We start from the raw sequence: 23,055 nt of genomic DNA on the forward strand, positions 1-23,055 counted from the left end.
CCCCTTTGTACTGGAAGGTGATTAGGTCATGAAGGTGGTATTGTTATGAATGGGATTAGTGTCCTCAAAAGAGGCTCCAGAGAGTTCCCAAACTCCTTCCAACAGGTACAGTTGCCATGAAAATTGGCCTTCTAGAAAGCAGAACTTTACCAGGGACCAAATCTACCAACGCCTTGATCTTGGACTTCCCAGCTTCAGAACTGTGAGGAATCAATTTATTGTTTCAGAGCTGCCCAGTTGATGGTGTTTTGTTTCAGCAGCAGGAGTAGACCAAGACAGATGGTGCCCATACGGGTTCTGAAATCTTCCAAGAGGATGATGATACCACTTGGGGGAGAAGGAGATTGACCAGGGGCCTGAATCCCCCATGACTGGAGTGGACTCACCTGAGATTGACAGATGGTAGCAATGTTGGTGTTTGAAATTTGAGAAACAAAAGTTATTATGCACACAGCCAGTATGATAAAGAAGTGGTAGAGATATAACGAAGGTACAAGGTGACTGAGAAATTTTAAATGAGAATTACGGTAAGAGATTAAAGAGGAGAGCTGTTACCAATATAACTCATGTGTTCTATCTGTAGGAACACTTCTGAATCCTAGCAAATTATTTCCGTTTATCCCTTCACGCAGCAGAAAGTAAAGGCAAGAATTGCGGCCCTTGGTAGTTGCAACTTCTCAGAGTGTTGCCCTCTCTATTTATTCTTCAAGGGAATCCCCTTTCTCTGAACTTTATATTGCCTGGTTTTCTCTCTAGCTTTATATTAGAGTGGAGCCCATAAGTCTCTGTTGCTGGAGATGACCTACCACAAGGACCAGGTTGGTGACCTGCATATCCTTAGACCAAGATTAGCCAAGGCCTTGAGAATTCGGGAAGCCTGACACCATCTTTGTCATTCTCCAGGCTCTAAGGGCACTGATTCAGCCATCTTTGGTCTTACGAAGAATCATGAATATTCATCAGGTAAAATTTTTTAAATTGATCTTTTCACTGTTTATGAAAGCTAAGTGATGGTGCCCTACAAGGCTAATGTGCAAAAGCATCAGACACTAAAATGCTCTGATGGGACCACTACCAAGTTGCCTCTGAGTACAAGCCAAAGCATCAAGACTGGTGGCTGGAAAACACAGTCTCAGCCTAAGTGCTTAAAGCCTCCATCCCTCTGGACGAGGAAAAGCACTTCAAGTTCAGCTCTTGTGACTGAAAGTGAAACTCAGGGGACTGAGGGTAAATTCAGCTGCTTTTTCTTAACTTTCTGATCACATGTTTACACCAGACTTAAAGCGGCATTAGGAAAATAAAGCAGGGAAACCACTTCCCCGTCCAGCTGCTGGAACTCTCTCTCCTGTGGTCGTCATTAGCCTCCTGGAAACAGTGGTCTGCGGTTGCCTCCCAGTCAGCATTCCCATGCAGCCTTCAGCCTCCACAGCCCTGAGAAGATCAGCGGTGATGGGTGCTCGCCTGTCAAGTAGGATGCCAGTGTTCATCATTCTCTTCCTGTGTGAGAGTGCTCAGTGAGTGAACTGGTCTCCAACACCCCAAATCTTCTCTTCCTTCTATCACCTTCTGGGCTAGCCTCCCTCTTGTTTTTCCTCCTACGGCTCTGACTCCCCCTAACTTCCCTGCTTCCTCTTCTTCCTTCTAGTATTATCTCCTATAACAACAAAATCTATATCCCCAGTCTCCGCCTGTGACTTCCATGCCCTGAGCTGCAAAGGCCTGCGGGAAACTGATGTTGACACCAGTATTAAGTAAATATCTCCAACTCCATGTGCCTCAGACTGTACGAACTGTTTCCCCAAACCCGCTCCTCTTCTTATCTTCATTAGTCCCCACACCCCCCCCCCGCCAAGCCTGGAAATGCTGAGCTATGAAATATTATCTCTCTTTTTATATTCAGTCCATTATATTTCTGACAAAAGCATCACTAGATGTCTCTCTTCTCCACCCCCACTGCATTCCTAGCTATCTCCCTGACTGTAGGCAACCCCCTCTCTCCCAAGCTCACGGCCACTGGAATGATTTCCTCTGTAACACACAGCTCTGATCAGTGTCAGGCCTCGGAGGCCTCCCAAAGGGAGGCCCCTGCTAGCCCGGAAGTGCAGTTTTATGTTGGGTGCTCTGTTATTCCATCTGGTTAGCATGTCCTTTTACTTTTAAAAGCCACCCATTTAGATGATGAATTATGTGGTCATCTTACCCCAGCTAATACGATGAAATCCAGACTCTTTGATCAGGCGTACCATCTGGCCCCGGGCTCACTTTCTAGCTCAATCTTCTTCACTCTGGCTGCCTGTCCTCCCCCAGTCACACCAAAGCTCTTTCCCACCTCATCCTCACTGCCTGAGCTGTCTCTCTGCCCGAACACCGTTCCCCCCATTTCCCACTTCTCAACCTCTCCTTAACTTTCGCCACCCAGCCAAAATACTGCCTGTTCTGTGAAACATCATATCCTGCCATCCCAACCCCTAGACCCCCGTTGCAATCCTATGGCAATTTGTTCAAATCACTGTTACAGGTTCTGCTTTGAATATGGCACAGCACCTGGCACATGGCAGGCCTGCCAAGCATTTGTAAAAGAGGTTTTAGAGAAGCATGAAACCACAAGTCTTTTTGCTGGCTCTGATTAGAAGTAAGAGCTTTTATCCTCCATATGGGACTTGCTTGAGAAAATCCAATGTGTCCTAGCCAAGTTTATTTCTTCTTCATCTGTAAAGTAATAGGGAGGGTAATGGCTGCTGCCCAGACCTACCCGTGTGAGCTCAGGAGGGTGATAAAAAACGAATCCTGCTGTTGAAGTGTAACATGTTGACATAAAGAGTGACATATCCTCCCCATCTCCTGTCATCTGTCCCTGCAGCCTAGGGCCTGTGGAGGGTGGGGGCAGGAGATTCGGAGATCTGACAGATGGTTATAGAGAGAATGCCCCTACAGGAGGTCAGAGTGAATTATCCCAATACAAACAAAACTAATTAGAAGATTAGCCATTTTTTGAACAAGCACACAGGTCAAATACCGAGCTAAGAATGTTACATACCACTTCTTTCTGTAAAGCCACTCTTGTAAGATGGATTTTGTGATTTCCCATTTCACATTTGAGGAAACTGAAGCTCAGGGAGTTTAGGTAATTTACCAAGGGCACAAAGCTAGTTAAGTGGGTTGGGATACATAATCAGAATACCAGTAATGAACATGTGTGTGCCAGGATCTCTGTGAAGTGTGCTGCTTGGTCCTCACAAGCACCCTAGGAGCTAAGTTATTGTTGTACCTTCGTTATCACACGGGAAATCCTTCTAGTAACCAGCCCGACATCAGGTAGCTAGTAAGAAACTGTGCCAGTCAGCGAATTCCAGAAACTGCATGGCTGTATTCCCTCTCTGCTTTGCAGGTCTGTTCGAGGTTGCTCTCTCAGCTCATTTTCTGTTGCCAGCATCCATCGAGTACTCTTTCTTTGCTCCTCAAAGTCTAGCCTGCGGACCCGGAGCCTCAGTATCACCTGGAAGTATGTTACAAAGAACTGTGAGCTCCACTCCAGCCCCAGGGAATCAGAATCTGCTTTGTGAGAGACCAGGTCCTGGTCTATCCAGCGGGTCTTAACCTTGTCTGCACATTGAACTCCCCTGGGGAGCCTTAAGGATTCCTGGTGCCTGGCTTCCACTGTCAGCATTCTACCTGAATCGTCTGAGTGTGGTCAGGCTGTTGCGCTTCTAAAAGCTTCCCCAGGGGATTCTGATGTGACATCTGTCCGAAAACCGCTGCCTTAAGCACATGCAGCAGTTGGTTCCTTCCTTCTCTCCCTCCCGCATTCACCTTCTGTGCATCCGACCTCACTGAAACACGCCTTGCTGGGGAGATGGGCAAACACTGCCAATATAGTAGAGTAAGCACTGTGAAACTCATTATCCCGAGGGCCAGGGGACATCCAGGGGCGGGCCTGATGTCCGAGTCTGCAGGAAGGAATCAAGGCAGACTGCTCATAGGAAACCACATTAATCTCAAGGATGGGTAGGAGCTCCTTGGACTTGTTAGAGGGACAGTGAGCTGGTGTGGGTGATTGTTTACTAGAAAAGTGAGATTCATACAGTGGTAAGTTGTAGCATATCATAGAGATTATTTAATGAATCTGATGGTTTTTCTAACTTCTTTGATGATTGCCCACATTCATAGACACATTTTATGTGTCAGCCCAGAGTATATATAAAGCTCATGAAACAATACCTTTTCTACATGTGATATGTTTTGATTTTTCTAGTCTCTCAATTCTCTTTTTTTAGAAAAAAAATTGCTGGTCATGCTTAATGGACCCACTGATGGATTACAAGCCACACCATGAAAGAACTGACTTAATTCCTTTGATTTCCTCCTCCGAGGAAAGAATAGCCCAGAATAACTAAATGATGTGGCCTGAAGAGGAAGGAAAAATGTGTTCAAATTCCAAGGTGAAGGGTTGGTGTTAGAAATAAAGGAAGCCTTCCTGCCGCATTGGTTGTTGGGTATTTCAGAAGGATGTGCCTCTCCTGGAAGTCCCACCCACTTGCTAGGAGGCCAAGGCACAGCCTTGTAGAGAAGGCAGCATGATGACTTAATCAAGGAGGTGGCCAGGTCCTTTATAGCTCCGCTGAAATATTTTGGCTGTATTAGTACTAGGAGGCAGGAATTCTCAGTTTAGCTAAGTTTGGGGAGGGGTCAATGCCACCTGGGAGGCAAGGAGAGGTCCCTTTTAGAAACATTTATACCTATGACTAGTACATACAACTCCCAGCCATTCTGATATGTACCCTCCCCCCATTAGGGCTAAAATTCTAGCTGACAATAAGCCCTATTGCTCAGGTTGCTGGCTGTGTATCCTACCACTCCAGGCAGGGAAATCAAAGGACAGGACCACTGATCTCTGGAGCCATGGTTCCCCTCTTGCAGGTTTTGGAGGCCAAGAAAAATTCAAAATGAGCTCAGGGTTCAATAGCAGAATGTGAATTTTTCATTGTCTGAAGTGACAAAACTAAAGAACTTGAAATAAACAGAAAAACAAATCTGCCTAAATCTATCAAAAGAGCAGAAAGGACATAACCTTGAACTGGAGGGAAGTCTTATAAATGGAATACATTTAGCTTTAGGATATTGTAAAGAAATTTTTTTATTCTGGTAAATTACACATAACATAAAATGATCTTAACCATTTTAAGGTTTTCAGCGTTGTTCATTACATTCCACCGCTGTGCAATTGATCTCCAGAATTCCTTCCACCCCGCACAACTGAAACTCTGTCCCCATTAACAACATCTCACCAGTTCCCTCTGCCCCCAGTCCCCAGCACCCATGACCCTACTTCCTGTCTCTATGAATTGGACTTCTCTAGGTCCCTCCATAAGTAGAACTGGATGGTGTTTGTCTTTTTTGTGGCTGGCTTATTTCACTTAGCATAATGTCTTCAAGATTCACCCATGTTTTAGTACGTCAGAATTGCCTTCCTTTCTAAGTCTGGTTAACATTCCAGTGTACGACAGGCCACATTCTGTTTACCCACTCACCTGTTCACAGACACAGGTCGCTTCCACCCTTTGACCGTTGTAAATAACGCTGCTGGGAACATGGGCATGCGCATGTGTGTTTGAGTCTCTGCTTTTGATGCTCTTGGGTCCGTACCAGAGGTGCGGTTGCTGCATCACGTGGTCATTTTGTGCTTAATTTATTGAGGAACCATCGTGCTGTTAATAGACATTTAGCTTTTCACAGATCAGAAAGCAATGTTGCCTTGTCCTCATTTTTCTGGTTTCACTGTGAACACTTCCGCACAGACTGGCATGGGTCTGCAGATCTGTGCCTGGAATTACGGTCCTGACAGAAGCAAACTTCGTCCTGAGGCTCTTCGCTCTTCACACGAGGAAGTCTGGATTCTTTATGTGTGGCCTGCGAAGAAAGATAATTATTTTAAATCATAAAATATTCATTAAGCAGTTTGGAAAATTATACAAAAGCCATTAGCTTGATTGCACTAAATAGGAAAAACAAGACAGTTTCTGTTCTTCAGATGATCAAGCCATTGCCATTTCAAGTCTGGCTGTGGGTCACTCTCACTGCAGGACTGTGAACAGAGGGGACAAGGACCGACATGGGTTTCCCCTGGATGGGGCCAAGTTGACTGAAATTCTCGAGGAGACGGCCCAGTTCCCAAAACTCTAGTCTCTCCAAAGGCCCTGTGCCTTGAGCTAGGGAAAATTTTCTGCTTAGTGGGGCTTAAAAATTTTTTTAAGGTGTACGTTTTAAATTCTTTGTGGACACCAGAAGAAACTCTTTTGTTCCTGGAACTCCTGAGCTATTATCAAATAACTTTAACTCAGTAGAAACAAAATCCTGCTGTATTATAAAATGGAATTCTAATTGCCGCGGTCATACTCCTCATTAATCTTGGTCTTGACAATATATTTCCTTTCCTTCCCCAATCCTTGGTTGGTGGGGAGATGAAGGAACAGAACAAACTTATTATTAGTAAACCATCTGTTAAAAGATATATTGGAAAAACCACATGGATGTATGTCTGAACACTTAATTGAAATGCTGTGTTTTACTAAAGAAATTAGAGTTTTTTTAAATTTCCCCCTGGGAATTCAATGAATCACTATTTCAACAGATTAGAAATTCTAAAAATAACAATTTATGATCACCAAAACCTACGAATCTGCTGTTTGTACATGTCATGTCTGACGCTCTTTCCTATTTATCCCTTCCGTTTGTGCTCAACTCGCAGAGGCAACTGAGTTCCGGCCATGGGTTTACACTCTTGTACCTCCGACAGCCAAAGCCGAGTGAGGCGTGCCTCACAGGGGGTGTCACTCCTGTTTCTTTACAAAATCCGGGTGCTTTTAGTTCAGCACATTTTACTTTCCCATCCATCTGTGTGATTTCCTTGAAGCCTGATATTTACACATCACGAAAGAAAATGTCCTAAATGTATGGAGAAAACCACGCTCCGTGGGAAAATCCGAGTATTTCATGATGTTTGTTTCAATTTGCTTGTTTCAATAAGAAGGTTGTAAGTTTAGTATCTGTTCACTGGCTCCTCATCTGCACATTTTGCCCAAACGAATGATATGAAAATGTGCCTGCATCCAGTCGTTTGATCAGACTGGAATCCTCTCCCTGTCCTACCATTACTCCTGCGGGTCAGCCTCTCATTATTTTGTTTTAATTCTCGTATAATATACATAACATAACATTTACCATTTTAAGAATTGTGAAGTGCACGGCTTAGTGGCCTGAAGTGCACACACGCGGCTCTGCAACTCCCCATCATTTTTCACCTGGGCACTGCGGCCGCCTTCGAAATCCTGTCTTGCTTCTCATTTTATCCCCATTTGGGAAGGAAATAGAAATCTTAACTCCATTGACTTATTTTCACCCCGTGCGTTGGAAGAAAAGGGAAAGGTCGAAGGGCATTCTTTGCTGTTGCCCTGTGCTTCAGGCGTCATGGTTGGTGAGAACTGGAGGCTGGGAGAGCTCAAGGGGCACGAAAGGGCCAAGACCTGCGGCACCTGGCCAGTCCCTGGTGGGGGTAGTTCCTTGCTCAGGACCCGCAGTGATTGTCCTGTGAACCTAGAAAATAGAAATGCTCTTAAACTCATTTGGCACTCAAGTATCTGGCCACCGGGAGCATAAAAAGGCTTTCAGAAGGACAATCTTTAGCTTTAAAATGTGCAGAAAGCATCATTTAAAAATATTAGGAGGCAAGACGCTTAGATGGTTAAACTTTGCACCAGTGCACACAAGCATAAAGAAGCGTGACGTCCAAGGCTGTGCTGGGGCAGCTGAAGTCACCTGGTCTGCACTGAGTCTTGAGCCCTCTTGGGGGAAGGGGGATAGGAGGAGGGGGCAGGGAGGGGGGAGAGGTACGTCAAAAAGGAGGAGCCCATTAATGTGAACTGCTTCGGTTCCCCGCCCCCCAGCCTTTGGCAGTGCGGTTTTGCATCACTAGGTGTCAGTGTGGACTCGCCCAGCAGCCACCTTCTCGCTGAGGAAGGGGGCGGGGGACACCCTCCCCCAGGTCCTTCCGCAGGTCCTGGCAAACACAGGGCTATTTTCAAAACCATAATTTTACCAAAAAGATCGTGTGCTTACAGATTCTGACTCTCAGGAGTTCTTTCGGAACACAGAAGCCTTAAACCAAAAGCTGCTCCTTTCAATCCTGTGACTTCCTAACAACCTCAGTGCTGGCGAAGGGGGGCGGCCTACAGCGCTCTTTTTGGGCAGGTAATGGGAAGGCACTGCTGGCACTTAGGGTCTTTAAAAGCAGAATGTTGTTACCTCAGCTACCTGTAGTGTCCACCTTCAGGAAACCATGGCGTCCTGTGTTCTGGGCTTCAGAGCCGGCCAGAAGCCAAGGACAATAATATGTGTGGTCAGCCATATGAGGGTTTTATGGCCATGTTTACTAGTTTTGATTTTTAGGCAGCTTATAACCAGGGGGCTTCTGAAATCCTGAAGAACAGTCAGTATATTAGTTTCCCTATTGCTTCTGGGACTAACTGCCATCAACTTAGGTGCTTAAAACAATACAAACTGATTACCTCACAGTTCCGGAGGTCGGAGGTCAGAAACAGGTCTCACTGGGCTACAGTAAAGATGTCAGCAGGGCTGTGTTCCTCTCAGGGGCTCTCAAGAACCATCCATTTCCTTGCCTTTCTAGCTTCTAGAAGCTACCGGCACTCCTTGGCTCGTGGCTTCCTTCTGTCTTCAAGCCGACGTTAGCTCATTGCCTCACTCTCCCAGCCACTGCTCCCTCTGTCTCCTCCTCGATCTTTCCCTGACAAGGGAATTTGTAATTATTGTACATCGGGCCCACTCAGACAATCCAGAACCACCTCCTTATCTTGATATGCTTAATTTAACTGCAAAGTCCGTCTTGCCGTGTAAACTGACTTAATCACAGATTCCAGGGCGTGGCCATCTTTGGGTGGGCATATTTCTGCCTATCACAGTCATTATTTTTAAAATAATGTATGATGCAATTTTTGAGGTGGTGACCTTTTCAATAGGCCAGTTCAGTATAGTAGGAAGATGTTGTTTAGACAGTGGACTGTGTTGGAAGATAACAAGGCCCAGATTTCCTTTGCTCATGGAATGCTAACAATGAAGGAAAAGAAATGTGCCGCACCCAGTAGGGGCATTTGGTTGCCCTCCAGCGACTGACAGCATTAACTCTGCTGCCCGGGTGCCTCCCCATTTGCAGGATGTCTGTCCCAGGAACAGCACCGACGGACACACACACACACACACAGAGTGGGAGTCCCGGTTCCAGCCCCTAGAAGCACTGTGCAAAACGAAATCCAGTGCTCCGAGAAACCTGGCTAGGGTGACCTGCTTATACCTGCATGCACATTTAGCGCTGCACTACATTGGATGCCTAAAGCCAACAGAACTTAACCCCGTGCCCTGCCACACCTAACAGCTGGTTTCGTTCTGCTGCCTAAAGCTGGATTCATCTCCCCACTTCTCGAACTTGATCTTTCCTACCCAGTGCTGCCAGGGACCGGAAAGCTTTCCTACTACCCCTGAGTGTTTCTTCTCAGCCAATGGCAACATCCATTGGTCTCCGAGAGCTGTGGAGGCTACTGCCTTAACAGCTTTTGAATCTGCCCTCCATCAGCCCCCCAGTCTTCTACTTTACTGTGCTTTCCTCCCCCCATCAGTACATTTTCCAAAATACTGCCTGTGATCCTTCTCAACTTCCTGTTTATGAAAGTGGTTACTTTTTGCCTTCTGGATTGATTCCAGCTTCATAGCCCAGCACGCCAAGCCAGTTGGACTGTGCCTCAACCTATTTTCCCAGGCTATCTGCTCACCTCATCGCCTCCCACCCTTCGTTCCAGCTGTAATGAACTGCTTGCAGCTCTGCAAAAGCTCAGCGCTCTCTCTTGCTTCATGCAACCTCAGCCCAGAATGCCTGTGGCTGCTTAGGCCAACTTTCTCAGCACGCAGCTCAGTGTCACTTCTGGGAACATGTCTTTGTCCAGCACCCCACCCCCATTCTCCCACCCGGCTGCAGCATGCCTTTATCACATTGCACTGTAGTCATCTCATTCTTTGTATCTATGTCACTTGACTACAAGAGAGAAGGTTTTTTGAAGGCAGGGGCCCTGTCTGGTTTAACTTTGTATCCCTGGAGCTAAGCACAGGGCCTGGCACATTACAAATGCTCAGTCACTTTTTCTTTAAGGAAGGAAAACATCTCCAGTGTGGGTCCCAAGGTGTCCTGATGTTTCCACGAATTAGGGATGACCCAGTTCAGGGCCGCGCTCTGGAACTACCGGGTTTAGACCCATACGCCTAGAATGCAGCCAGCACTCAGCTAAATTCTGGGAAACAGAGGGTGGAGCAAGTCAAACAGTAGCTCTTACGGCTCAATACTCTCTCTCGTTGCCAGGGAAGGACAGTCTTGCGGCTCAGAGCTGACCATTTCCAACCTGGCCTCACCTGGGGGCACGTATTGAGCAGCAGCGACTAGAAGAGAAGGAAATAGGCCCCCTAAGGAATGGAACTGTCCTGGCTGAGAAGCAATGAAAACAGCACCTTTGAAACACAAACGGAGTGTGGTAATGACAGCCCGGAAGTAGGCAGGAGTTCAGGACATGTATTGTCACCGCTGCCCCTTGCATTCCGCTATAGTTCCTAAGTGTTTCCTGCATGCAGGTTAGCTCGGGCCTCTGGAAGCAGGACACACTACAGAGTTAAAGATGAAACAGGAACGGGTTCCTGTAGTTGGGAGACGTTTGCAATCTAGGCCTAACATAAGGGACTTGCTTTAATTGGGGCTTTTCCTAAGATTTGGGGGAAGAGGCGGGCAGGGAGAGTGTGTTAGCATACTTTTTCATCAGCCATATGTAGCCACAGTGATTTAAATGAGTGACAGGAAGCAGGGAGGGGAGGGCATACGGGACCACATGCATTGGGGTTGGCCAAAAGGTCCATTTAGTTTGTTCTGTAAAATAAAAGACACATTTTTCATTTTCACCAAAAACTTTATTGATTTGGATATTTTGAGTATGTTGGCTATCTCCCATGAGGTATAACATTGATTGTTCTCAGTTAAAGTCTTGATTTGATCGTTGTTGGTTTCAACTGGTCTACCCGACTATGGAGCACTGTCCAGCAAGAAATCTCCAGCATGAAACTTCACAAACCACTTTTGACACATTTGATCAGTCATAGCACCTTCTCCATACACTGCACAGATCTTTTTTTGCATTTCAACCTTTCTTGAAATGATAAAGCATCAAATGCCATAAATGTTGCATATTTTCTTCCATCTTCAGTATTAAAATGACTCCACAAAAATTCACTAATTTTGATACATTTTTAAAAAATGCTTGCTGCTATGACAGCTATCACAATACCATTTAACAAAATTATTTCAAATAAAGTTCAAGCCAACAAAGTGCTACTAAAACTATCTCATAAAAAAAAAGAAGGAAATTTTGGCCAACCCAATATCATGTAGCAGAGAGTAATTTTTTCTTCCAAGTGATTCAGTTCTATGTGCTGGGCAAATCCCCTCAGTACTGAGCCCATGACACACCCCTCCACTAAATTTTGTGTCTCTTCAACAGTGTGACCTCATAAAGATCCAGGATTCCTTTATTCTACTATGTGTGGAATCTGAGAGATTTCTTCATAATCAGGGAAAAGCATCATGGGTTGTGGGGTTCTTCTGTGTGTGTATATTAAGGGTTTAAAATAAGGGCTTTTAAAGATTTTTCTTCCAAAAATATTGTCTGCAAGTCAAAGTGGATTGAGAATAGAGCATAATGTAAATATTTAAGCTCTTAGTAATACTCCATACCTTTTTGATAAGCAAGAATGAAGTTAGTTTTATCAGCAGGTGCTGACACAGTATCTTAAGCTGTTTTCAGAAAAAAAAATGATTCCAGATTCTATAATTGACATAGCTTAGGGATCTGATTACCAGTTACCATAAAATACTTTCCCTATACATTTAATCCTATTCAGGCCCCCAAAATGTAATTTAGTGAAAGTGTAATTTAACTACCCTTTATTTTTAAGGATTTTATAATTTTATTTTTTGTTTTTTATTGTTTATTCTATTACAGTTGACCCAATTTTTTTCTCTTTTGTTCTGGTCCACCCAGCCCACCCCCACTCCCGCAGTCCATCCCACACTGTCCTCCATGCCGATGTCCGAGGGTCATTCATGCGTGTTCTTCGACTAGTCCCTTCCCCTTCCTTTCACCATCACCCCCTCCCCTCCTGCAGTCTGTTCCGTGTTTCCATGTCTCTGATTCTATTTTTCTCATTAGTTTATGTTGTCCATTAGACTCCAGTTATAAGCGAGGTCATATAGGATGTCTTTTGCTGACTGGCTTAGCATAATCATCTCCAGTTTCAACCATGCTGTCGCAAAGGTAGAAATTTTTTTTTCTTTCTGCTGTATGGCATGTACCACAGTTTTTTAATCCAATCATCTACTGATGGGCACTTGGGCTGTTTCCAACACTTGGCTACTGTAAATAGTGCTGCTATGAACATAGGTAGGAATGCATAAGTTCTTTTGAATTACTGTTTCAGGGTTCTTAGGGTATAATCCCAGCAGTGGAATCGCTGGGTTATAGGGAAGTTCCATTTTTTATTTTTTGAGGAAATTCCATGCTGTTTTTCACAATGTCTACACTAGTCTGCATTCCCACAACTGTGCACGAGGGTCCCCTCTTCTCCACATCCTCGCCGGCACTTGTTGTTTATTGATTAATTAATGATGGCCCTTCTGACAGCTGTGAGATGGTATCTCATGGTGGTTTTAATTTGCCTCTCTCTGATGGTTAGAGATGTTGAGCATTTTTTTGTATGTTTATGAGCCATCTGTATGGACTCCTTGGAGAAGTGTCTGTTCAGGTCCTTTGCCTATTTTTTAATTGGGTTGATGTCTTCCTGGTGTTGAGTTTATGAGTTATTTACAAATTTTGGAGATTAAACCCTTGCCCAATGTATCATTGGCAAATATGTTCTCCCATACAGTGAGTTCCCTTTTTGTTTTGATGATGGTTTCTTTAGCCTTGCAGAAGCTTTTTGATTTCCTATAGTCCCGTTTGTTTACCTTTTCCTTTATTTCCCTTGCCCTAGGAGATATATCAGCAAAAATACATGGGATATCTGAAATTCTCCTGCTTATGTTTTCCACTGGGACTATTATAGTATCATGACTTATATTTAAGACCTTTTTCCATTTTGAATTTATTCTGTTGTATGGTGTAAGTCAGTGGTCTAGTTTCATTTTTTTGCATGCACCAGTCCAGTTCTCCCAACACCATTCATTGAAGAAGCCATTTTTACCTCACTCTATGCTCATGCCCCCTTTGTCAAATAATAATTGACCATAGAGACTTGCTTTATTTCCGGGCTCTTTATTCTGGGCTTTCAATTGATCTATGTGTCTGTTCTTATGCCAGTACCAGACTGTTCTGATTACAATGGCTTTGTAGTATAGTTTGATATCACATATTGTGATCCCTCCAACTTTGTCCTTTTTTCTCAGGATTGCTGAGGCTATTCATGATTTTTTTTGGTTCGATACAAATTTTTGGAGTATTTGTTCTAGATCTGTAAACTATGCCCTTAGTATTTTAATAGGAATTGTATTGTATCTAGAGAGTGCGTTGGGTACTATGGACATTTTAATGATGCTAATTCTTCTAATCCATGAACACGGTATATGCTTCCATTTATTTGTATCTTCCTCAATTTCTCTCTTCAGTATTCTATAGGTTTCCTTAACTACCCTTTTTAATCAAGAGAAAAAATTTAAAAGCTTTAAGTATTACAGACTTCAAATAGCCAGTCCCTGGTCTCTTAATGACAATTAAATTTCATATATATGTGTATATACATATATTTTTCCCATGGTAGGCATATGTTGGTTTGTCATCATGTCATATTATCATCAAGATTAAGGATGTACATATTTATTAGCACATCACTGCTAAATAATTATTAACAATAAATTCTTAAGTGTGAGTAATGTATCAAAATTACTCAAAGTGACAAAATCAATTCCAGTGAGTACTAGTATATATTAAACTGCACAATTCACAAACTGCCAGAGGTAATATGCAAATGATTACAACCTGCTAGGGCTAATAACATTGAAATGAAAATCAGTGTGTCTATTAACATGTTTCAAAGTATTTTCAGAGAGAGACTGGGACTTTTGAGACTCCTCTGCTCTGTGGGACGGGTCTGAAGATCACCTGCCTTTTACAGAGGAAACAGGTCTGGCCAGGGGAAGTGGCTTGCCCTAGATCCTGCAGCCAGTGCTAGACAGAGCCCAGCCCTGCCCCTGGCCTGAGCTCCCCCATCTGTGGTGTGTGCATACCATTCTGTCACGATTGGCTCCATCCTGTGGGAGACAGGCATGGCTGATTAAAGAATCAGTGAGCATAAAGGGAAGGGTGGGTTTGGCTTACTCGTGACAGAAGAATAAAAGTCTGTCACACAGACCAGGTAAACTATGGATGTTCTCTGAAAAACTACCCAACAATATGATTTCTAAGCATTCATTCCTCTACACTAACTTTAGTTTTAGACTTTAAGATACAAGCTTCTCATTACTACAAAAATCCTAACCAGTGCTTTCTGTAGGCTGTATTAAGATAAAATTTAATGTTTAGATGGTCCATTGCTTTCTTTAAAAGGTGAAATATAGTAGTAGGAAAAAGGCCTACTTAAAGGTAGATAATTATACATATAGACGTATAGTCTGGAAAAGAGACTGGGTGGCACATGACACTTACTATAAATGAACTGCGAAGCCATGACCATCTTGCAATGGAAAAGTGGGATGCAAGCCTTCAGTGCAGAGTGCAGGGCTGCTACAGGCTGCAGGAGAGCCCGGGTCCGACCGGAAGGGTGGGTGCGGGTGGTCTTCTGCCTTGCGCATATTTGTTGTCCCACACATCCAAGGTCTGATCCAGCACAGCTTTGAAAGAGCGGTCAAGAGAGGGAAGAGAAGCACGAAAAAAGACTAACTGCCAAAGGGAGAAGACTCACCCCAACTGAAATTCAAACCAGACAATAGCAAAGTGATCAGTCATGTATTTTTATTGATAAGCCCACAACTAGCTTGTCTGTTTCAGTGTGGGTTTCTGCCCACCAAGTTTGTCAACATAAAGAGCTCTAACAATGTGATCTAAATTCGAACCCTAAAAGTTGTTGACCAAAATATCATCATTGCACCACGTAAGAAGGAAGCAAAATAAAGCACACAAAAATGCTTCAAATGTTAGGAATTTTCAAGAGCCAGGATCCAGTTTCTTAAAGACTGACTGAGGTATCGAAACAACAGTTCCAACTGTGTACAGGAAAGTGCCATTTAGACCAGCCCTTCTTCAAGTGTGGCCCGAGGTCTCCCGGCATCAGCATCATTGGGCTGCTTGTTAGGAGGCAAAATCTCAAGGCTCAGTGGAATAAGGACCATTGAGAGTGGGGCCTAGCAGTTTGTTTTAACAAGATCTCCATATATGATTCTTTTTGTGCACTAAAGTTTGCAAAGCATTGATTTAAACTATCAAACAGCAAAAAGTCAATCCAGTAGGCAGGGACCAGCATTTCAGGAAAGTGAAATGGAACAGAAGAGGAAGAGCAGCCCGTGAAGCACGGGCATAACCTCGTAAAATCCATTACTGTGCTGTGTGTGTGTACACCTGTGTGCACTGGTTCGGGAGAAGCAGCCCTTTAATTTTTAAAGAACTGGAATGGTATAATACAGAGGCTCCATATTTGAAATGAAGTCAGAACGGTTTGGTTGACTATAAAACATAACTGACAGCTTAATGTGGATTCCTGTTTGGAGAGAGACTGAGGAGAGATGGAAGAGGGCCAGGGAAAGAACTGCGCAGGCCAAAGTTTTTAACTTCAGAATCCTCATGGGGAAAAACCGAAAAGGCCTACCCAGAGTGGGAATGGAAGGGGCATCTACCACTGAGGAGATATTAAGGAGGACAAGGACAAGATAAGGTCAAGTCTGACCTTCAAGAAACAATGATTTAAGTAGAAATATTCCTTCACTCACAGATCATTTTTTATAGTCTCACAGGTGCCAGGCGTGGCAGTAGATGCTGGGGAGTACAGATGTGAGGCCTACCGACCAGACTGTCTAGTGATGAGCAACATCAATAATAATAATATAATCACATGATCAGTGCTCTAAAGGAAAGGTTAACGCAGCACCGAGTGAGAATATTGAGGCCAGTCTGTGACCATAGGTTGGGAGTCGGGTGACAGGGACATCCATGGGAGGAGGGTATTTAATCACAAAATGTCTTAACATGGTATTCTATTTTGACACTCATCAGTGATTACCTAGATCAGTGGTTCTCCAACATTAGCATGCACCAGAACCTCTCAGAGGGCTTGTTCAAGCACGCTTGATTAGGGTGTGGGGTGGGGCTGGAAAATCTGCCTTTCTGACAAGTTCTTTGGCAATGCGGAAACTGATGATCTGGGGACCGTATTTTGAGGATTACTGATCCAAATCTCTGAATTAAGAGTTTTGCTAGATGGTGTTTCTAGAAACACGATGTAAAGCAAATAGAATTTAGCTGGTCCACCACACACACACACACACACACACACACACACACACACACACACACACAAATATCAGGGGTGTGTGTGTGTGTTTTTAAATACATTTTGATGGTATAATAACTCACTACAAATTTTTCATATATCAATTTTTATTACTAAGTTAATATTTTGCTTAGGTATTTGACAGTCAGACAACAGTTCTGGTGTGTGGCAAAGACATGCTTGCTATGTGCTTGCCAAAATTAGTTCCTTTTCTTCCCAGGCGCACTTATAAAACCACATTTCCTGACCCCTTCACAGTTAGGTTAGACCATATGACTGTTTTCTGCTAACATGGATAGTGGGCAGGAGGGATGCAAACCCTTCCAGGCTTGGCCAACTCTTCTTTCAATAACTGCCTTTTTTTTTCCTCAGGTGCATAGGATCTAGTGAAGGACTCTAACAAGTGGAGGGGCCTGCTTAGCCACTGATAACGGCCTGGATCCGATTTACCACTTGGAGAAGAGACACCTAGGATTGCCCCTCAGGTGGGGAACTGTTTAGAGAGAGATGAGAAAGCGTACCAGGGGATCTTGCACTGTGCTTTCATTGTACCACAGCCCTGAGGTTTATGGGTTTGCTTCTTCTGTGTAGCTTAGCGTGCCCTAATATGGCACTGAGTAACGCAAAACACATACTTATGAACTGAATGATCATTACAAATGCAGTTATTAGCCCGTATGTCCAACGCTCAGCCTGTAAATGGTCTTCTTGCCACTCATTTCTGCAACAAATACTTACCTGTAGGTAATATTGTGTGCCAAGCAAAAAAAAAAAATGCTTTGCATGCCCTCGTGAAATTTATAGTCTTGTTAGGAATGGACACAAATGTAAGATATTGTGAATGGCGTGCACATGTGAACCCTGGCACTAGGAGGGTTTTTTTCCTAGTTAGGAATACTTGTAGAGGGCGTTTATGGTATAATTACCATCAGGGTAAAAAATGACTTAAAAATACAACCTACTTTGGATGTGATGAAGCATAATACAAATGTGAATACAACTAGGAGTCAGCAGGTTTTATTTTTAAATCTTTTCATTGGATAGTTTTAACTACCAAATGGGATTTGTTCCATGTTCAAGTTATCTAAACTTTAAAAACATTAATCATCACCCAAGAATATGTTTATTGATTTGATTTTATTTAAAAAATATTTTATTCATTTTTAGAGAAAAGGGAAGGAAGGGAGAAAGAGAGAAAGAGAAGCATCAATGTGTGGTTGCCTCCTGCGTGCCCCCGACGGGGGATTTGGCCTGCAACTCAGGCATGTACCATTAGTGGGAATCCAACCAGCGACCCTTTGGTTCTCGGGCAGGCACTGAGTACACTGAGCCACACCAGCAAGGGCTGTTTATTGATTTTGGAGAGAGAGAGGGAGAGAACGAGGGAGAGAGAAAAACATTGATTGGTTGCCTCCCATATGTGCCCTGATCAGGGATCGAACCCACAACCTTTTGGTGTATGGGATGACGCTCCAACCAACTGAACCACTCAGCCAGAGTGATAGTTATCTAAACTTTTAAAATGCGTGTATAAAGGTCAGCATGAAACTATTTAATTTACTAACCAGCTCCCCAGAGACTTGCAAAAGTCTTTTACTTCTTTTTTTTAAAATCAGTGTTTGTAATTTTCTCTATTAGCAGTAGGTTCTTAGGGTAAAATTTTCCTGCTGGACCAGAGTTTTACACTCATTCAATAAAAGGCAAATCAAGTCAAATAGCTAAATACCTCTTTAATTGGAACTTGTTATGCTGGTAACCATCATGGCCTTTCAAACCACTCTCTGCTTACCAAGTAACTGTTGATTTCAGGAAGCTTATACACAGGATACAAGAATTTTAGACTTGCATTAAGTGCTTTGTCTTTCCATTTTCAGATATATATATATATCTGTGTTTCTATATGTATATATGTATACATATATGTATACACACATATATATCTATATATACCTACATATATTCCACTGGTATATCTGATATCTGTCTATTTATATATATCTACACATACACACATAGCTGAGGCCTCAATCATCTGGATAATTTCTGCAGAGAAATGTTAAAGATTAATGTACAATTTGATACAGATTCATTGCTCTCCTTGCTCATTTTGAATGTGCTGGCCAGACAGTACACTCAGTAGCTTCTACCATCCCACTGACTGGTACAGTAAAGGCCTCCTTATTCATGCATGTGCATTCCAGTCCACTCCCCTTGGCTGCCAGGTTACATCAATGTCTCCCAAATCATTGCCCTTATATCAACAATGGCTGGACTTTTTCCGGACAGACCCCCCTCCCATATTCTTCATTTCTGTTTAAAAACTTGATTGTCATACTTCGTAGAGTGACAGAAATCATTACATAAATGACATTAGGCATAAAATAAAGACAAAGTATTTATTTCTGTAGTTTGTACAAAAAACACCAGCTGCTATTATTTTTTTATATACAGCACTTAGGCATTTTCAAAATGCGAGGGTCTGGAGCAGGCTGGCCACCGGACATACAGACCAGAGCATGGTCTGCTACCAAAATACTAAGTCACAGGAATAGGCTGATACTTTAAAGTCCATCTTAGAGAAATTATCAGATTTTAAACCTGCACACACCCTAGAAATTTAATACAAACGTCCCAGGAAGGAAACTAAAGTCAAAAAAGGTAAAATAATTTTGCCCACTCCAGTTATTTAGTTTGGGTCCCAGACTATAACCAGATAGGTCTCCTACATCGGGTCCGCTTTCTCTGCACCACAGTTTTTACCCGGCAACTGAAGGTCAGGCTGGATTGTCCTTAGCGTTTCCAACTCTACTCTTCCTCCAGGGTTGGAGTGACGGATGCAGAAGGGCTAATTCAGCTCAAGTTGGCTTCTATTGCATTCCTGGTTCTTTTGTTTTCACTGTTCTTTTATTATCAGCATTGCTGAACTTCTGTTTCATATAAAAGACACACTCATTTAATAACACCAGCAAGGAATTTAACTCACACCCAAACTGATAGGTTCGGGATACAGGACACAGCCTTTTCCAGCCAGGAAAATATGAAGGGGACACCCTGCATCCCACGGCCACGTGCGGGAGGACGGGCCGCTTTTTGGTTGGTGCCTGGTGGGGCTACGTCCCTCCAATCAGCGTGGGCCTGGCGAGGGAGGAGAGAGAGCACTCTGGCGGGGGGCGGGACCAGCCATTTGTCCATCACCCAGTCCGTGGGAGGTTGCACCTACCAAACCGCGACGCCTAGAAGAGACTGGACCGGGGCGGGACGGCAACGGGTGTGGAAGGCGGGGCTATGCGGGCGGGAGCCAATCCGCTAGGCGGCACGAGGGGACAAGGGCGGGGTCACCGCGCGCGACCCAAACACTAGGGCCCCGGTTCACCCTGGAGCACTGCTGCCCCTCGGCCTTCCGGTGCCAGGGCCCCGCAATCTCCTCTCCGACTGGACCACCCCCACTTTCGTGGTCCAGTCTCCCCCCGCCCCCCCTTCGCAGGGGCAGAGCGCCGGCGGTTGCCGGGAAGCGCGCGCACCTCTTCCCTCCCTTTCTCCGTTCTCGCCTCACGTGCCACTCGTTTTTTCCTTTTTCTCCGTTAATAACAGCTGGGTGGCTGGGGGAGGAGGGAAGGTGGCCCCAGCGGAGACTGGGCGGGCGCCTCCCACTCACCCGCAAGCCGCCGTGGGAGCAGGAGGATGGCGGCGGTAGCAGCGGCCGCCCGGGAGGAGGCGGTGCCGAGGCCTGGGGCGCAGAGCGCGGCCGCGGTGGCAGAGAGCGGCAGCAGCCCGTCGCGGCGCAGCAGAACCGAAACCGGCGGCAGCCGCACGGCCACCTGAGCCGTCCCTCCCTCCGGAGCCAGTGAGCGGCGCCCGCCGGAGCCCGGACCTCCTTCCTGTTCGCCTCTCGGCGTCTCCCGCGCCCCTCGACCCCAGGAGAAGAGCGCGCCGGGTGTCGACCGCCCCTCGGGGCGCCGGGCGGCGGCCCTGGACGTACGGGTTCCCCGCTGGGCCGGCCGCGGCGCCTGGGCCCTGCCCTCTAGCTCCCGCGCTCTCTCCCGCCCTCCGGGCGCTGCGCGTGGGCCCGGCCCGGGGCAGGTCGGACATGGGCGCCAAGCAGAGCGGCCCGGCCGCTGCTAACGGCCGCACCCGCGCGTACTCCGGCTCGGATTTACCTTCCAGCAGCAGCGGAGGGGCCAACGGGACCGCGGGCGGCGGCGGGGCTCGGGCCGCGGCCGCCGGAAGGTTTCCTGCTCAGGTGCCCGGGGCGCACCAGCCTAGTTCCTCGGGCGGAGCCGCGGCGGCCTCGGCCGCCCCTCGCAGTCGCTCCCTCGGCGGCGCCGTGGGGACCGTGGCGTCGGGGGCCCGGGCCGCGCAGTCCTCTTTCAGCATCCCCAACAGCAGCAGCGGCCAGTACGGCTCGCAGGACTCGGTGCACAGCAGCCCGGAGGACGGCAGTGGTGGTGGCGGCGGCGGCGGCAGGGACCGGCCGTCCGGAGGGGGCCCGGGCGGGCCTCGCCTGGTGATCGGCTCTTTACCAGCTCACCTCTCGCCGCACTTGTTTGGAGGTACGGCCCCCTCCCTCCCTGGCTGCCTGGCTCCCACGGGCGGCACGTGGGCCGCGGCTGCATTTATTTTTATCCTTCTCCTTTTCTCCTTCAGCTTAAGCACCGTGGCTTGGCCGCGCCGCCCGGCTCAGTCACCCCTCCCGGGAGGAAAATCGCCATTTAACCCCCGGGACGCCGCTGGGGCCAGACCGTAGTGTTTGTTTTTTTTAAAACGTGTGCACCCTTACCTCTGAGCGTCTCCCCAGGACAGAAAGCCCTTGTTTTCCCCGCGAGATGAGAAGAGCAAATATTATTTTAAAACAAACTGACGCAGCAGCCCTGGTGCTTTGTGGCTTTTAGTATCAGGAAGTCAGGAGACCCGTTGCTAAATGTAGTTCTATCTTGGGACTCGAGTGAGTGGTGTGAGCAGTTTCTAAAGGCCAAAAGTCAGAGGGTCTCAAACAATGAGAATCTGTAAACGGAGGGAGTGATCTCCTTTGGACTGATTGTTAATATATAACTAATTGTTAAGTCTGTGCAAATAGTCCCATCTACTACGCACATTTAATCGGATGAATGCGTTAATGGAAAGTGTATGTTTAACCCTAGTAAACTGCTACCTTAGATAAAGGTTAATATGAGTCCTGCTTAATTTGGACAGGGTTTAAAAAATTGAAAACAGTTTAAGGAGATGAACTAATAATGATCACAACTTCTACAAGGTGCAGTTGAAAGCCTAGGTGCATTTGGAAAGCAGTGTCGACTTGAGTTCAGGAAAAGTCACTTGTGAGGAATGGAAATTTGGGGTAGCAAAATGATGTGTTTTTATGTAGAAACGGGAGGAAGGGTGCACGTGATTTGAGGAAAATGAATTTGACCTCTTTAGTTATGTTTTATAGTGATCTCTACCCTCAAAACAGTTACAGTAGATGACCCAAGAATCTCTACCCTCACTTCCAAGTTCATGGGGGGGGGGATAGAAGTTAAATGTGGTTAGAGATACTGACTGAAGATAAACATTTGCATATCATTGCATATGTATCTTGATATAGTTCACAACTGAGCGCAGGTAAAACAGCACACAGCACCGCCTCCATTTCTGTGCCCCCTTTACTCAGAGTATATGAACGTGAGAAATTTGAGAGGAAGTTGGTAAAGTGGGATGTTCAGGAGTGTCATTTGTCTGTGTTGGTGTTCTGTACCCTCCACCTTCATGTTAGCATAAATTAAAAATGGGAATGTCTAGTTTTTTCCATCTTAATATTGCTTGCACATTCATTATAGAACAGTTCTTTAGCTACCTTATATTAATTACTTTTTATAAAGCTGTTTTGCTATGTAAAATTATTAACGTTTCTTAAAATTGGGCCATTAAATATATCCTTGGCTTTTGAGAAAAAGAAGTAGTGTTTACCTTCCCGTGAACTGATTACAATGAACAGTTACAGGTGCTACAGTTTCTGCGTTGAGGAATAACAAAAGACAGTTTCTTGAGAATGGGAGATCAGTGTAATAATAAAAGATAAGCTGGTTTTTAAAAAATACTTTTTGAAATGAAAATTTACATTTAGCAGTTATGGTTTTAAAAAGAGTGTGTGTTTAAAAGCTTGCCAGAGAAAGGGAAAAAGATGAAGGCTTGTCAAAGTAATAGTTCTTACACCTTTAGTGTATCAATTACTGTCTTTATTTTTTTTTGTAGAGTTGATGTTCTTTAACAATATCTACATGAGTTTGTTGTCTTAAATACAATTCCATTTGGAACAGAGGACAAATATAGTTGATGTTCATTCTATTAATTCGTAGTAAATAGCAAATGAAAAGGCCCTAATTGCTGAAAGTTTAGAGAGGAAAAGCATTCATCTCTTCTTTTACCTAAGTTCCTATATTTGCACAC

The 23,055-nt window shown here is 45.0% G+C and overlaps 1 protein-coding gene and 2 long non-coding RNA genes across 4 annotated transcripts in view; 2 read left to right on the plus strand and 1 right to left on the minus strand.

The window, feature by feature from the left end:
* LOC119035192 (uncharacterized) overlaps positions 1-17,736 on the plus strand; it is a 39,479-nt gene extending 21,743 nt beyond the window's left edge. Inside the window, exons 4-9 of one of the 2 annotated variants that reach the window (XR_008391253.1) lie at positions 106-202; positions 757-818; positions 904-963; positions 1,277-1,514; positions 10,418-10,586; positions 17,005-17,736. This is a non-coding gene — a long non-coding RNA (uncharacterized LOC119035192). Of the gene's footprint in view, positions 1-105; positions 203-756; positions 819-903; positions 964-1,276; positions 1,515-2,518; positions 6,381-10,417; positions 10,587-17,004 lie in introns of those variants that run through there. The other variant, XR_005079736.2, reaches the window with a different exon arrangement.
* Positions 17,737-19,014: 1,278 nt separating this feature from the next.
* Positions 19,015-20,880, minus strand: LOC128627140 (uncharacterized). The gene is made up of 2 exons (XR_008391252.1): positions 20,790-20,880; positions 19,015-19,559 (listed from the first exon to the last, which is right to left on the minus strand). It is a non-coding gene; the product is annotated as an uncharacterized LOC128627140 (long non-coding RNA).
* ZNRF2 (zinc and ring finger 2) lies at positions 19,882-21,365 on the plus strand. The gene is made up of 2 exons (XM_053663604.1): positions 19,882-21,182; positions 21,277-21,365. The coding sequence occupies exons 1-2, from the start codon at positions 20,720-20,722 to the stop codon at positions 21,279-21,281; spliced, it is 468 nt and encodes a 155-aa protein (XP_053519579.1). The 5' UTR covers positions 19,882-20,719; the 3' UTR covers positions 21,282-21,365.
* The last annotated feature ends 1,690 nt before the right edge of the window (positions 21,366-23,055 follow it).

Source organism: Artibeus jamaicensis, unplaced genomic scaffold, assembly GCF_021234435.1.
Source record: "Artibeus jamaicensis isolate MK-2021 breed Jamaican fruit bat unplaced genomic scaffold, CSHL_Jam_final contig_3230, whole genome shotgun sequence".
Taxonomy (NCBI): domain Eukaryota; kingdom Metazoa; phylum Chordata; class Mammalia; order Chiroptera; family Phyllostomidae; genus Artibeus; species Artibeus jamaicensis.

What these genes read in the sequence shown, in the direction of transcription:
- ZNRF2 (XM_053663604.1), top strand. Translation starts at nt 20,720, where the DNA reads ATGGGCGCCAAGCAGAGCGGCCCGGCCGCTGCTAACGGCCGCACCCGC.